We start from the raw sequence: 16,315 nt of genomic DNA, 5'->3' as shown, positions 1-16,315 counted from the left end.
ATTGAGTCCACCTCCAATTTTCTTTGGCATGCGTTACTAATTCTAAAGAGCTTTTTACCTTCTCTTTGAAATGATCTTTACTTGCATTCTTAACAAATAGATTACAATGAAACGTTTCCTAATTTTTTTTATCAAATCAATTTCCATTTTTAGAAAACGGGCTTAGGAGATACAGGTCTCATGGGCTGGTTCCTTTTTTCTGCCTTTAGTCTAGATTTCTCAAATTTTAATTGAAATCCGAAAGACAAACCAGAAAATATTTTTAAATATTAAAAAAGGTTTAAAGGAGTAAAGTAGTTTGGGGCCCTTCAAAAACTACGTCACATTGCTACATGATTGCATATAACATCGCACATAGAAAATAACAATTTCTATAATAATTCCTTAAAATGCATAGAAAAATTGTAATTAGAGAATTATTTTACAAGTACAGAATCTGAATCTTATGTTTGTACGTTTTGTGTTTCCTCTTAGACGTTAAAGGCCTAAAGAAAAAAAAATACCGTAAAGGGGGTGGGGGTGTTCACTTTTTTGACGTAACCCTGGGGAGTTCAATCTTTGTGTGATGATCTGTGAAGAAGGAGGGGAAACAATGTTCAAAGGAACGTGACGTAGTTTTTGAATGGTTCCTTGAGTTGTAATTAGTTACAGACGCTCTTTTTTAACAATATTTTTTCTTGTTTGTTACAAAACCTCGCAGACCTGAAATAGTTATGGAATTTCGAAAATTACCTGGATAAATAATGGAATTTGAAAAAAACTAGAATTTTTGTTTACACCTATTTCAGTCTTAATGGTTAGATTACTTTTTCGCGTTAATGGTTTCATTTTTGAATTGATTGTTTTACTAACAAAAATAATATGATTATAATTTTTAAAGGAGCCTTCTGTAGCAACCCTGTCTTTCTAATTTATAGCAGTTTCAATTTAAAAATAATTGTGCCTTTGAAAAACACAATTAAAAAAATATTTTTATTTTTTATCCAAGAAGACATCAAATTAATTATTTTATTTTGTATACGACCAAATATTAAAATCATCAAGCATTAAGAATGCAACAAGTTTTAAAGGGACCAAATATGATTAGATGCAACTTTTGATTTTTAATTTTATCTTTGAATTTTGAAAGACTTGAAAGTTTCTAGCAGTCAAACTTTAAGCAAGTTTAGAAGTGTAAATTTGTACGGAAAAATAGGAACAGTACACATTTTTTGATAAAGATTGGTATTTAACTTGTTATACAAATTAATTTCAGATTTTCATGATGAAAAATTTATAAGTTAAAAAGTACAAAAATGTATTTTAATAATAAAAATGATTTTAAAATCTAAAAATAATTATGAAATTTGGTAATTCTGTAACGTTAAATGAAGTTAATTTAAACTTCTATCAGGCTTGTTTGATCAAATTATTCTGGTATTGTGATCTTTCTTGTTCTTCAAAAACTTAAAAGTCTCCTATCTTAGTAAAAATAATTACCTTTTTCTAATCTTTGCCAGGAATCAGATCTGGGAGGCTTGATGATAGAATAGTTTTGAATTAGCTGATATTTGCCAATTGCATTGCTTCGATATAGTCAGTGGGAATTTGTCACTGACATTATTTCTTTCTTAGATTTTTTGAAGGGATGCATAGTTCGCCTACAGTTATTTTTTAGTTAAAAGAATAACGAAAAAAATCGTATTAAAGGGGGTTATTTTCTCTAACATTCTTATCCCCGATTAACAAAGACTCAAAAAAGCAAGAACGTAGGCAATCTCTTTGCAGGATCTACTTCTCTGTAAAAAATAAAAACCTTAATTTTTCAGAGATTGATCAATCTTTAAATATGAAACTTTAACATTTTGAAAATTAATATTTAAAAGCTTGTACAATTTTCAAATGCGGATACATAAACACTGGACCGCTATAATATGGCTTAAATAATTCGTAATTTCTATATTGTTTAACATTTTCAATTTGACAGCATCCGGATTAACAGTTTGAATATCGTACCTAATAAAGCTAAAGTTTTATATAATACTTTGCTATTATTTTAAAGAATTCTCTTCCAATGTAGGTAACACTTTGCTTTGGCCATTTCAGTTCCTGCTTCGAGTCAGCCCTTTTCTTTATTACAATTGGCACTTTAAAAATACTCTGATTAGCTTAATTAGTCCTCTAAATTAGCTTAGTAAGCTTTTTCTGAAGTACAAATCTTAAAACCTATAAGTCGAGACACGAGGCAGAAACTGTTTGGATAGTTTCTAGTTTTTAAAAACAATGCTGGTTTGTGCAAAACAGTTTGACATGGTGTTTACCCATTTTTCCTCCAAATTTAGTATCAACAGGCAGCATCACGGATGTGGACCGGCGGGCACTGGTATGTACCACAGCCCCGTACTACTCCCAGCGAATTAGCATGGTTTGTAGTTTGCACTTGCATCTTTATAGAAATTTCACTTCGAAAGATTCAATTTAATTCCATAGACAAGTTTGAAATTCACAACATAAGTTCAGTAGTATGGGACATTAGACCCTTAGAAGATTGAAAGATTGTAAAAAGTATCAATACCGTATTTCGCATTTTTTACACAGAGCTTCCTTCATAGATTTTCAAATTTTAATTTAGAACTTTGGATAATTTACAAATTGTAGTGAAATAAATGAAGCCGGACACGTCTTAGGCATGCGTGTGCATTGTACAATAGCTTTGATTTTCACAAAACTGTTTCCATATCACTTTTCATTTACACTTCGCGTGCGAATTACCAGTTAAGCGAATGTACATAGCACTGTAAATTTTTGCATGGAAGCTTACTGATAATTCTTACGAATATTTCCTTTCTTTATTTATATTATAAATTTTTGTTTATATTTTCATTTAATGAAATGCATATTATGTATTTGGAGTGAGGCATTTCCCAGATTTGGCACTAAAGCACCACTATTCGGCAATTATCGATTCCTTTCTTTCTTTTCAACCTTCTGCTGATTTTGGAATAATGAATTCATGATCAAGAAAATGTACAATTCTTATCTGTTTATTAGAATTTGGTTTTTGATCACGCCTCTCAATTTTTATGAAAATATTGTCCATGATATATGTCAGATTAATTTACCATAAACCATTTTTAAGAATCTTTGCTTGATGACTGCGTTCTGCATTTATGATAAATCAATGTGTCTAGTTATTTCGCAACACAAGTCAAGAATGAAAACCGTATATTTTTGTTGAATTTTATATCAAAGTGCCTTCATGTATAAATGATACTTATGAATTTCTGTTGATATGAAGTATATGAATTAATTCTTGTTGGTGGTTTAGAATGACGGTGGAATCCTTCCGTCGTCAACCACGTACACAGGCGGCTTGGGATCGGTAGTCGTGGGTCACACGGGACATCACGTGAGACGATCTTTACCGGACATGGGTGCAGCGCCGACCGAACCACCCAAGCTTTATCCATATCATCTGCTCATGATTTCAAATTATAGACTGCCCGCTGACGTCGACCGTTGTAATCTTGAAGTAAGTAGTGCTTTAATAAGCACAATGACCCCTGCTGAAAAAGTTTGATAGGATTTGGTACAAACAAATTTAATACCTTTAAATTCCTTTTCGGTATCCACATTTTAAGAAATTTCTTTTAAATTTCTATCAAATGCTTTGGGTAGGAAGTCTCTGAAAATGAACAATTATCTTTGTCGGAAGAGTCCCAACTTGTCCCGCTAAGAAGGAAAGATTATTTTGATAAAAGTGCAATCCAATCCTATCAAATATGATATCCCTCATTCCGATCTATTTTACTGTGATAGCTCAAAACTTTCTACCAAATTCTGTCCATTGCACGGTGGGACGAAATCGCGAAAAGCTGGTCAAAAATCAGACACTTTTTATATTTATTTATTTATATTAGTTTTGAAAGTTGAGATTGTCTCGCAGGGATAGTTATAGACCCTGAAAAGCGATATAGAGAACCGAATATTTCTAAAATGCTCTTGGGCTTACTTTAAACGTGCACTTGACGGACGCAACGTTCTGCGATCTTCAAGTCGAAATAAATTGTTTGTCGTTAAAATGGATTTATTTCTGCAAAAGTAAACCGATTCACACGTTGAAAACTTAAAATACTTGATATTTTTCCTTGAAATTGTTATAAACTTATGATAGAATTTTTTCACATACTCAGCAAGCAATTGTTTTCAAAAAATTGCAGAAGTAATTTTGACCGTGAGTCACCGCCGAGTTATTTCTTTTAATGAATCAATAGAAACCTATTCTAACACATATATGAAAATTGACTGGTTTTTGGGGTCGTTGATTACGAATCCGATGTCGAAGTTTCCGAAAACAAAATTGTGAATCCAATATGGCGGACGAATATGCTAAATAAATTTTTTGATTTTTTTGAAAATTGGTATCTGGAGGTTTTCAAGATCGCCGATTACGAACCTGATTTCAAAAACTCAAAAAACAAAATGGCGGATCCAATATTATGATAATTTACCAAATGGAACATTTCTTTGGGTAACATGTGCGCCATATTAGATTCGCCATTTTTTAAATGTTTGACATCGGATTCGTAATCAACGACCATAAAGACCTCCTGATACTAATTTCAAACAAAAAAAAAAAATTTATTTAATATACTCGTCCGCTATATTGGATTCGCCATTTTGTTTTCGGACTTTTTGTAATGGGATTCGTAATCAGCGACCTTAAAACCCCCCTGATATCAATTTTCAAAAACATGTATTTCACATACTCGTCCGCCATTTTGGATCCGCCATTTTGTTTTCGGAATTTCTGACATTGGATTCGTAATCAGTGACCCCAAAAACCCGCGAGTAACAAAACTTGTCCCATTTCATGAAGATTTTATACTTATGGCCAGCTTTTCGCGATTTCGTCCCACTGTGAGTCGGGAAACTGTATACTTTTCTACTGAGAATTTTCTCATTGAAACTCGACTAAATCTCGAAAATATCTATCAAATTCTACCCGTTGTAAAATCTTATACTTCATCTATCAATAGTTTTTTATTGAAACTCTACAAAATATTATCCGCGCCAGACATGTATAAAATCCTATTTTCCAGAAACTGGAAAATTTCGATCAAGATATTGTTATTTAAACTCTATCAAATCTCATGCAATAACAAAAATTGATACGATATAATAAGATTTCTCGACGGATACAATTCGATAGAAACTTCCGATATTCTGATATGCAGGATTTTATCAAAGTCTGGAGCGGATAAGATTTGACAGAATTTCAATGAGAAGCTGTTGATAGAAAAGTATAAGGTTTCTCGACGGGTAGAGTTGAATAAACAATTTCAAGAAAATTTCGAAATTTTAGAAGATAAGATTTGATAGAGTTTCAATGAGAAACTGTTGATAGAAAAGTAAACGATTACGTAAAGGATAGAAATTGATAGAAGTGTCCGTCAGTCTGAAAAATATGATTTGATACATTTTTGTCCGGATAAGATCGGATAGAGTTCAAATGAAAAACTGTTGATAGAATATATGCATTACAATTTCACACCAGGTAGAATTTTATAGAAATATCTTATTAGACTCCGCAACACAGAATTTGGTACAAGTCTTGTATTTATAAAATTTGATAGAATTTTAATGAAAATATGATCAAAGAAAATTATAGCATTTATTGATGGATATAATTTTCTATAAAGATCTAACAAATGTGCTGATAGATTAGATTTGTGAAATTCGATTGATCGAATTAGAAAAGATTTTCATCTAATCTGCTGACTGAATTTAATATTTTCTCTGGGTAGAGTGTGTCAAATTCTGTAATTTTCTGTACTTCTTTTTTTAGCAGACAAGACATGTTTTTTAAATTTCAATGTCATCTGAAATATCGGTCAGGCTTTTCTAATTTTAAGGGTTTCTGCTCACTTCGAAAACCTGAAATATTAAGCAATTTTCTTGATTAGAGAAAGACAGGGCTTAAATTTGTTTTCAAAATTTTGATATTAAATTAAATAACTATGTTTTTTCATTTGTCAAAATAAAGTTACAGTATTGGATTTATACTTATTTAAATCAAACTTCTTTTTAGTTTCATTACCAACCTCAGAAAATTATTTTTTATAGAAAATATTAATCTGTTAAATATGCACTGAATTTTAAATACCGCTAAATCGCTGAATCGCTATAATAATTTTTACTAAATCATCCAAGGCTTATTAATATTGTTTTTCCAAGATGATTTTATGATCAAAATATCACGTAATGTCTCCGTTATCGCCCGTATAAATAAAAAAGTATACATATATTGATTTGTAAGAGACTAATATTGCTAAATATGTCAATATCTCTCATAGAGCAAAGGTTAGATTACCCAAACTTGCATACGTATCTCGTAAAGAAGTATTTTCAACAGAACGAATCTATCATCTGCGATTGAAGCCCTCTCGGAGAGAAATAAAATTGTTCCCAGACAAATTTTTTTGAGACTTCATTTTCACCGTAAAAATAATTAGTTTTAAACTTATAATTAATGTAACTAGAAACAAATTTTGTTGATCTAAAATAATTTTTTTTTCAATTCAAAATCGAATACTTCCAACTTTTCGATTTTCACCCACGGTTTCATAAATGAAAACGAAATAGGAAGGGACTTTCTTTAGTCAACGTAAACAAAAATGAGAAAGAAGGAATTACTAAATATCTTTATCAAAATAAAAATTTGCACGCGCAACTACTAATATAATAACTATTATTTTGAATATTTTCTCTAGTGTTTTTAAAATTCTGTATTTTCTTCTTTTTTCTTCACAGCGACACCTATCTGACGCTGAATTCGAAGTAATTCTTCAATGCACTCGTTCGGAATTCTACAGAATGCCGCAATGGCGTCGCAACGAAATTAAAAGGCGCGCTCGTCTATTCTAACTGCTTTCTTTGCAGTGTCGCTCGTTATATTACCAAAAGCGCCGTATCACCTATCGGTACAGGGTGTACATTCCTTCAACGCAGCTAATTATTGGTCACAAAAAATGGTTCTTCGATTCACTTTCTCCCGAAATCTACTCACTGCATTGTTGTTAAGAAAAAGAAGGAAGGCCCGTTCCGAATAATACTGCCGTTCATATATCGAGTCAAAAACGTTGTCAATTTTAATTCTCTTATTTATCTTCTTCCATAATCAAAAATATGCTGTCGTTTTATCAGCAACACGTTTACGATTTTTCTAAAATATGTAACTGTGAAATTTCAAGATTCCTTTTTATGTTGCGAAAGGCAGTAATAAGCTTTCGAGATTTACAGTAACGTTTCCTAAATAAGCACAAGTATCAGAGGAATGTTAAAAATAATGAGGAAGAAGCAAAAATACATTAGAAGGGATGTATATTTATATTAGGAATAAGACACATTTATTGCCTAAAGTCCATTAGGATATTATTAGAAAGGTAACTTTACTTACCTTCAAATTCTGACAACGCAAAAACCTTTTACATTGTCAAAATTTTACCTACTTTGTAATATTGATTTGTACTTTGAAGAAAGTAGAGTTAACTTCCTTCAAAAGAAAACGTGCGTCTAGAATCTAGATCATCACATAAAGAACTCCAGTTTTTATTTGTACACGACACTGTGTCGTGTCTCGTTTTATACTCAAGCGCTGATAATGTTGACAGAACCTGCAATGGTAGCAGCGTAGTAACTGAGGGACGTGCTTGTTGCAATATATTGTTGTAAATAAGAAAAAAATATAAAAAAAATGAAACGATGTGTTAGAAAGAAGCTACTATGGAGCAAAACTACAACCACGCAAATTTGCTTAGTTCAGTCACGAATATCCTACTCTACGAGATGTTATTACTCCGTTACATTGCAGCAATTGTATTAAGTAAGAGCTACTACGGTTTAAACCTTTTAATAATCTATTGTATTATTATATTTTACTGTAAGCGAAATAGAAAATATGGTAGCTAGGAGCTGCAGCTTTCTTAACGATAATAGGTTATATAATTATATATAAATCTATTCAATTTATTATTGAGCCATCCATGCGCAGTGGATAACATTTTTAAATCTGTTTTTAAAAATAATTTACAGATCGTTTCGTCTTCCTCTTTTTTTCTACGCTGCGCATTTTTAACTCGAAAAAGTCACTTTATAAAGCATGATATCTAAATCTTCTGAGGAAAATATTAATGGGAAAAGGAGGAAATAAAGTAAAAATAAAATTTAGGTTTAAAGATTGTAATGTTATACCGAGTGTGATAGTGTGACTCGATTGATAACAGCCATAAAAGATTGTCAATACTTTGAAAAAAGTGTTGTCACATTGCGTGACTATTGCTTTTCAGCTCTTAGTTTGACCATTGATTTTGCACGTATCATTTTCGTGCGATACCTTGCAACGCATTGCATCGATGCTTCCATGCGAAAAGCAGCACTCTCGAAGTGTACGTTTAAAACGACCATTCTAGTTTTGGTTGTCTAAATGCTGACCTCTCTGATTGCCAAATCAAACAGTAGATGTGGGTCTAGTAATTAATATTCTCTGGTTAAGTATATTATTTAGACATATTTTTCAATCACGTTAATTCTTTTAAATTACATGAAATGATTTTAAACTCTTTTAAATTCTCTTGAATTATTTTTAATTCCTTCAAATTTCGTATAAATTCCCTGAATTTAAGGTATTGTCTGTTTTCATACGAATTCATCGCATGTCTTGAATTCGATTCAATAAAAAAAATTAATTCAAAATTAATTCCAATTCTATTTCTGAATACCTTGGTTTCTCTGAACTCTGAATTTTTATATATCTTATTTTTATTTTCTCTGAATTCATTGGATTCTATGAATTCGTAATATCTCAGAATTGTCTGAATTTCTTGATTTCTCTAAATTAATTGAAACCTTATTACTTTCTTAGTTTCTCTGAATTCATTCAAATCCCTAAATTCCTTAAATTCTCCGAATTCCTGGGATTACTCTTTGGATTCTCTGAATCCCTTGAAATGTGTTAATTCGTTTTTATCTGAATTCTTTGGTTTCTCTGAATTTACTGAAATCCCTTTTGTCAATTTTATCTGAATTTCTCGAATTCTACAAAATTGATTGAATTTAATTTCGAGTCATTCAAAAGATTTGGAAATGATACAAAGGACTCAAATGAATTCAATGTGAATTTAAAGTAATTCTAAATAATATACTTAATCAGAGATTAGTAATGATTAAACTGTCATCCATACTAAAAAGATACATAAGTGATATTTTTATGAAAAATGAGATTTTTGGTATCGTTGGATTCACAAAAGAAAGCTGCGTCTAATTCTGTCAATAAAAATGATTAATGATTAATATTTATTACAAAAAACGATGGCTTATAAATGAGGAAAGTCAAAAAGGTAAAACAATAAAACATAAAAAGATACGCACTGCACTTTGCGTGCCCTAAAATTTGTACAAGGCATGTAATACGTCAATCAGCAGCCAAATAAAAAAGAACCTAAAGAACTTTGTGCCTGTTTTGCCTTGTAAAAGTGACCGAGTGTCGAACGAATTTACAAACGAAAAGAATCGCTTGCCATTGGGTATGATTTAGACCTGTGAAATAGCTTTAACTCTGATCGGAATTCCAAGGGAAATAAGTCGCGGCTAGACTCGGCTATATACTAGAAACGATCGTGTAGAAGGCATCACCCGCCAGTAACTGTGTTCTTTTTTCCTTGTATTTTTGACTTTCTGCGACTATAAAAAATTCGCAAGTCCATTTTCTAATAGGAATTGCTTAAAAATTATTTTTTTATTGCAACATATGAAAGAGCATATTATTTTTACCCAAATTGTGTATCTAGACTATTCCAAATTTTATTCGATATTAGTTATTTGAGCAAACAGTTTTTTTTCGATTTGCTCACTTCGAGGGAGATTGGTCTTACGTATCTTTTTAGTTTATACGGCATTTTAATAATAGTTACCAGCTGGAATTTTCGCAATTTTTGGGAGATGGCTAGACGTAATCTACATATCGAATTATTATTTTTGAAAGAGACGTGGCTTCCTGAATAAAAGACCAGAACCAAAGTAGAAGAAGAATAAGAAAAAGAATAAGAAAATCGGAATGTTCAACTTAGAATACGAATGGATGGTGGTCGTTTTAGACGTACACTCCTAGAGAGGCTCTCTTAGTATGAAGGTATCGACATTGCTTTGACGCCCCACCATGTCATGTGCCTACGCGTAAATGTCTCCGGGCATTTAGACATTTTTTCTCTGCAGTTGTAAAACCTGCGAAAAATATGATGTAAATTGAATATTGAACGTATTTGAAACCTACTTTCAGCTTTACTGCTTGTAGCTAAAGCGTGCATTGTGTCTGGGGTTGATTCTGGTAGATACGGGTAATGAAAAGTTTTTGGAATCTGTAACTATCGACTATCACAGGTGCGAAAAACGGTGCAACGCTTTAGCTTTTCCGTTTAAAAATTATACCTGTGTATGTTTCTGTTGTATAAAGCACATCGCTTCCGCTAGTCCCTATCGAGATAAATAAATGCAAACTACATAGTAGTCAATTTCAAATTCTGTAAGAGTTAATTATTTATTCGTAGATAAGTTCGAGATATTTATGAGATAATTAGGATTGTAGCTTAAATTATTAACTTATTTTCACTGGAAGGTGTTTTAACTTTCAATTCTCTAAAAGTAATCGCTAGATAAAAGATTTCTGAAAGAAATACTGGATGACAGGAAATCCTGAGATACATGCAGGTTGTCTCAGATTTGATGAAAAATAGGATTCACTCGACTTTTTTTTTCAAAATAACGATTCCTTCCAAGACACTTGAGAGAGGTTCATATTGATCAGTGACAAGTTCTGCCTTTTCTCCAATAGACATTAACACTGGAGTCGTATGAACGTGCCCACCAGCAATCGATTTTGGATTGCCAACTTTGCCTATAACGTCCACTGCTTGGCCAACCCGAACGGATACAGGAAGAGTCTGAAATCCACCAAAATATAATTTCATTTCAAAATGTTGTACATCAAGTCAAGTACTTTTAACGGGGTGGCCGTATTAATAAGAGTGTATCTACTGACAGCGCCGTATGTTGAAAATTCATCTTTTAGTGTAAAGAACTAATCTTTTATGTTGAAATAAATGAATAAAATTAAAGTTTTCAAATTTTAATATGAAATTGTTTTATTGCGTTTACTGAAAATTTAACTTTCACACTTTTTGTGGAAAATTGAGATCGCGGATGCAACAACTCGTTAAGCGCTCGCAACCGCGTAGAAGTATTGTCCATTCGGCAAAATCTATGGATAAGACTTAGAAAATTTTCCGATAAAAATCGATGTTTTATAAAACACAGCGCGCGAGTATTCGGCCATTTGTTGATAAAAATGCTTGAAATTGGTTTAGAGTATTCCCAATATATGAGCGATGACTATAAGCAACGCACTTTGTTTAAAAAAAGTAATATGTTTGTTTTTGTTTAATAATAAATTAATTCCGATCGAAAACCATGTTTCGCTAACTTCGATCAGTGGGTCGGTCAATTTGAAGAAAGTCGGTCGAAAATTGTGGAAAACCCGCTGATAGAAAATCTCAGAATATTCTCTGGCGAAAAAGCCTGCCCGTTTCAGGCTATATGCAGGCTCGATTTGAATGATTTCGTCTCTAGAGATAGAGTGACAAAATTTGGGTCCTTTTAAGAGTGCTGCGACGATCATATAATGGTTCTATTGTATTCGTCACGTGCCGGCGCAGGTATAGTTATTTAGGGTAGTTGGCCGTCTTCAACCCGACTCCCTTTTTAAATTTTTCTTCAAATTGTGAACACTTTTTTCTAAATTGACCAATTATCTTATTATACATATTTTATAATCATAACTTATAGAGTTATATAGTTGGGTATCTGAAATAATCGAAACCCGTAGATTGCGAATTATTATGTTTTAGGCGGTTAACTTTGATATTTAAAAAACTATATTTCTAAAATTTATTCCGAAAACTTAGCAAAGGATCCTCAGTGAGTGTCGGCTACTCTTTTGGGATAGCCTCTCTGCTTGTTATTTATTATCGAATTTTTATTTCCATTTCTAAAAGGATATCTTAAAGCCTTCAAACCATTTAAACGAGCTACCTGGATCTTTAAAAATATTTACCTGAGTACCTGCGAAGAATATTCTCTAAGGTTTCCCTGAGGTTGAGATGGCAGCAAGTTGAAGTCAACGCACATGCGTTTTCTTCAACTCGCTGCCATTTGCATAATTTTCGACTAATTTTCTTCAAATTTGCAGGAAAACTTTTTCAATGTCTAGTGAACAACTTTCTCGCGTTGCTCATATTCATCCCTTACATATTGAGAATACACCACACAAATTTAAATAATTTAATCGGTTCTGAATTTTGAGGGCGCGCGGTAGAATATTTTTGTCTAATTTTTTGCACACCTCATCTAAATAACCATATCTCGAAGCAAGCAAAGCCAGTTTTTGATCAAATGTTTACATTTTGTTTAATAATAATAAAAAAAACGTGCGAAAAATAACATTTAAATAGCAATGACGCTCAGTGATTGCAGTACATGCATTTCCACAGCGAGCCAGTTCACCCTCGCCAAACTCCAGTCGGCAGACTCCCCGAAGGGAGTCGAATTATCCGAAACGAATGAACCCGGTCATCATTATGAGATTTCGGCCAGTTAGAAAAACTGACACACATAATTACAAGAAATTAATAAACAGATTCGTGAAAATAGGTTAATATTTGCAATAATAATGCAAATTTGTACCGAATAAAGAACTTCTGTGCGTTTACAATGCATATTTCTACCAAATTCACGCTAAAGACAGGTATTTTGTACAAAAGTATGACTTTAATAATTAAGTTATAGTTTATTATAATAAATTTTTTTTTTTAGGATATGTTGTAGTTCTCATTATAGACTATAATCGAGATTTTTCTATTTATTATTATTTTATTTTTACACCATTAGGCCATTTCCTTTTCAGGGTAGACGTAACTCACTCGGTGGGGAAGGAAGTAATGTGAGGAAGGAATATAGCATTTTTAGATTGATCCAGAATTCTCGTGTTATTTATTTAAATAATGACCCAGGTTGCTAATCAATCTCTCTGGCAATCACCCTGAATGAAGATTCTCACAAAGTCGCAATGTAAGGTTCCCCACTTGAATCCATTAGTATCCAAGGTCTTTTATTTCAGGCGTCATTCACTCTACTGACACTCTTTTTATTAACTATTTTCCGCCATGTTTTTCTGTCCTGGCATACTTGTCTAGCTTCTTTCGTATCCATGCATTTTTTCATGAAGGCTCTCGCGTTTCGGTGGCTTCTTATGTCTATTCTAACTAGGGTCTCATTCACACATGCTAACCATGCTTTCTGAAGTCTGCCTCTGGGAACGCTGCTATTAACTTTACCTTGATACACTTCTTTCGTTAGTCGTTTATTTGGTATTCTCTCAACATGCACGAACCATCTTAACCGATTTCTTTCCCACGTGTCTATTAGCAGCTACCAGCGTCTCTTCTGCACCACGTTCTTTGAAAATTATCTTGTTACTCACTTTGTCCATCAGAGTTTTCCCGCATATTATACGCAAGAATCTCATGCCAATTCCGTTAATTTGATCTTTTTCTTGATATGTCCTTGTCTCTCTACCATATAGTACAGTCTGTACATATATAGAATTATGTATTGCCATTTTAGTTTTATTTGATATATTTTTACTTCTGATAAGGAGCCCTGCTCTAATAACCTTCTTAACTTTGTTTAGGCGTCTATCTAATTCCTCATATATCTTCCTTCCTAGAAATAATCGATTGGATAAGATTAAAAACGATTAAGAGTAATCAAAAGTTGAATCGGTTTAAATTGTTTCTAATTGTGTCAATTGTTCCCAAAAAATGAAAAGTTAAAAGTATATGGATTAACAACATTTAAAATTCATTCCGTTTAACGATGTGACAGTTGATGTAGTATTATTATGAGGTACACTGAAAAAAATTGTGTCTGAATCAAGTAAATGTTACTTGATTCAAGTCAATCGCAGGTACGAATAGGGACGATAGAATATGAGTTTGTTCCAAATAAATACTTGCTACCGTATGCTTGGAACAAGCGTACATTTTCTTAATCTGAGGAAATGTATTCTTAGATAGAATATCGCATTTTATTATTCTAAAACTTTATTGTGTTACTTCATATAGAGATGTATTCAAATGCAGAACATAGTTCACTTCCAAGAAATCATTTCTGATACACTTCAAGAATATATTTTCTCAGCATAAGAATATGAAGGATCGGATCAATAGAATGAGCCTCAACTGAACACTATTTCTCCATCAAAAAAAAAATTATTTTCGAAATTATTTTTATATAATCTTCATTTTTTAAATGATTAAAACATGTAATTCTCGCACACTGTTACTTTTAGAAATATAATCGCACGCTTAATCTCTTTAAAAAATCGCACTCCACGAGGATTCGAACTCTAACTAAACTAGTGTCCTAATCTCGAGTAAGAATTTCAAGGCAGTGTCGTACGAAGTCGTATGGTGAGTCTCAACCATTTTCAAACTAAACGTTGTGGAACTCAATGTTTCTTTTAAGAAAACATCTTTCTGATGATACTTGAAAATTTTCGAGAGACTTTAATATACCATTTTTGTTTATAAAAATTTTATAATTGAATTTTATTTATTTCAAAAAAGCCTCTATACTTTTGTTTTCTTAATATATTTAAAAATCTTATAAAATATCTAAAAGTAAGAAACAAAAATTCTCCATCAAATGCACCGTTTTCAATTTATCCAACTCTTTTATTGTATATAATACTCTCACTCAATTTTTAATGAAAAATAACATTTCTTAAACAATAATATAAAATATGTGAAAAAGCGAAGTAAGTTTCACTTATTTAACAAGGGATTTAACACTTGTTGTTTCTAAATATTAAAAACGCTTTAAAACGACCCAAAGGTAATGAATAAGAAAGAAAAGTTGCATGCACAAAAATTCTTTAATAACATCAATGACAACAAATAATGTTCTGCTATACGAAAATTTACATAAACCACAAAGCAAAGGGGAAAAGTGTAGGATAGTCCGAGGAGAAATGGAGGAAGGGAACGAGATAACAAGAAAAGAAGTGGATGAAGCAATAAATAGGTTAAAAAGAAACAAGGCGACGGGAGAAGATAGGATGGAGAACAAAGCGATGAAGTTTGGAGGAGAAGGGATTAGGGATGGGATGTGGAAGATCTGCAACAAGGTATGGAAAGGGGAAGGTTGGCCGGAAGAGTGGACGACGGGACTCGTGGTACCGCTTGTCAAGAAAGGGGAAGGAAAGAAGGTAGAGGAATACAGAGGGATCACTCTCCTGTCAGTCGGCTATAAAATATATGCAGAAATCTTAAGAAATAGGTTGGAGAGTTTTTGACCAAGAAGATTAATGTTCTATACAAAAAGAAACGATTTTCCAACTTAACCAATATAAACGATTAATTTTTAATCAATCATATAATAGTTACATTTTCAGATAAAGATAAATAATTTTTTAAAGAAAAAATTAATTTTAAACAAAGTTGTTAAATTTTTGACAAATCAGATGAATTTTTGACCAGGAAAATTGATAATCTACAAAAAAATACAAACCTTAAACAAAATACATGAATTTTTAAAGAAATTATTTACTTTTAAAGTAAAAAAGACGAATTATCTACAAAAAATTGAAATTTTTAAGCGAAAAATATGAGTTTTCAACCAAAGAGTTAAACTTTCAACCAAATAGTTAAATTTTCAATCATAATTAAAAAACCTTGTTAAAAAAACGTATTTTTTTTGACAAAGTAGTTCAACTCTTAGTGAAATAATCGACTTTCAAACCCAAGAAGATGTACAGTTGATATTTTAACCAAACAATTGTATTTTTGACCAAAAATGATAAAATTTTCAACCAAAAGGATTAAATTTCTACTAAATAAGGTCAATTTCCAACAAAATACATGAATTTTCAACGAAATTATTTAATTTTAAAAACAAAAAGAGTATTTTCACCCAAAACTTATAATTTTAATTTTTAACAATACATTTGCATTTATAACAGAACGACTTTACAACCAAAACATATTTATAGTTCATAATTCAACTGAAAAATGTAATTTTCAATCAAAAAGTATAAATTTTCCATCAAACAATTTAATTTCTTCAAAGAAAGACGACCTTTTAACAAAACACATGATTTCTTAACCAAAAATGTTATTGATTGATTGTCAGTTTCAAAAATGTATTTTCAACGAAAGAGATGAAC

The 16,315-nt window shown here is 31.7% G+C and overlaps 2 protein-coding genes across 14 annotated transcripts in view; one reads left to right on the top strand and one right to left on the bottom strand.

The window, feature by feature from the left end:
* The window catches only part of LOC117167243 (actin-binding LIM protein 2), a 65,243-nt gene extending 54,689 nt beyond the window's left edge, over window positions 1-10,554 (top strand). For 5 of the 12 annotated variants that reach the window (XM_033352038.1, XM_033352037.1, XM_033352033.1 and 2 more), the window contains 3 exons: window positions 2,322-2,404; window positions 3,308-3,511; window positions 6,793-10,554. In XM_033352038.1, coding sequence (XP_033207929.1) covers window positions 2,322-2,404; window positions 3,308-3,511; window positions 6,793-6,906 — 401 coding nt within the window. In that variant the 3' untranslated portion in view covers window positions 6,907-10,554. Of the gene's footprint in view, window positions 1-2,321; window positions 2,405-3,307; window positions 3,512-6,792 lie in introns of those variants that run through there. The other 7 variants (XM_033352042.1, XM_033352041.1, XM_033352036.1 and 4 more) reach the window with 2 other exon arrangements.
* A 49-nt stretch (window positions 10,555-10,603) lies between these two features.
* LOC117167242 (26S proteasome non-ATPase regulatory subunit 2-like) overlaps window positions 10,604-16,315 on the bottom strand; it is a 108,895-nt gene continuing 103,183 nt past the window's right edge. The window contains exon 15 of one of the 2 annotated variants that reach the window (XM_033352028.1): window positions 10,604-10,976. In XM_033352028.1, the coding sequence (XP_033207919.1) occupies window positions 10,773-10,976 (204 nt within the window). In that variant the 3' untranslated portion in view covers window positions 10,604-10,772. Of the gene's footprint in view, window positions 10,977-13,758; window positions 13,813-16,315 lie in introns of those variants that run through there. The other variant, XM_033352029.1, reaches the window with a different exon arrangement.

The sequence above is a fragment of the Belonocnema kinseyi genome, chromosome 2 (genome assembly GCF_010883055.1).
Source record: "Belonocnema kinseyi isolate 2016_QV_RU_SX_M_011 chromosome 2, B_treatae_v1, whole genome shotgun sequence".
Classification (NCBI taxonomy): Eukaryota; Metazoa; Arthropoda; class Insecta; order Hymenoptera; family Cynipidae; genus Belonocnema; species Belonocnema kinseyi.
This window is presented reverse-complemented; position numbering and strand designations above follow the sequence as displayed.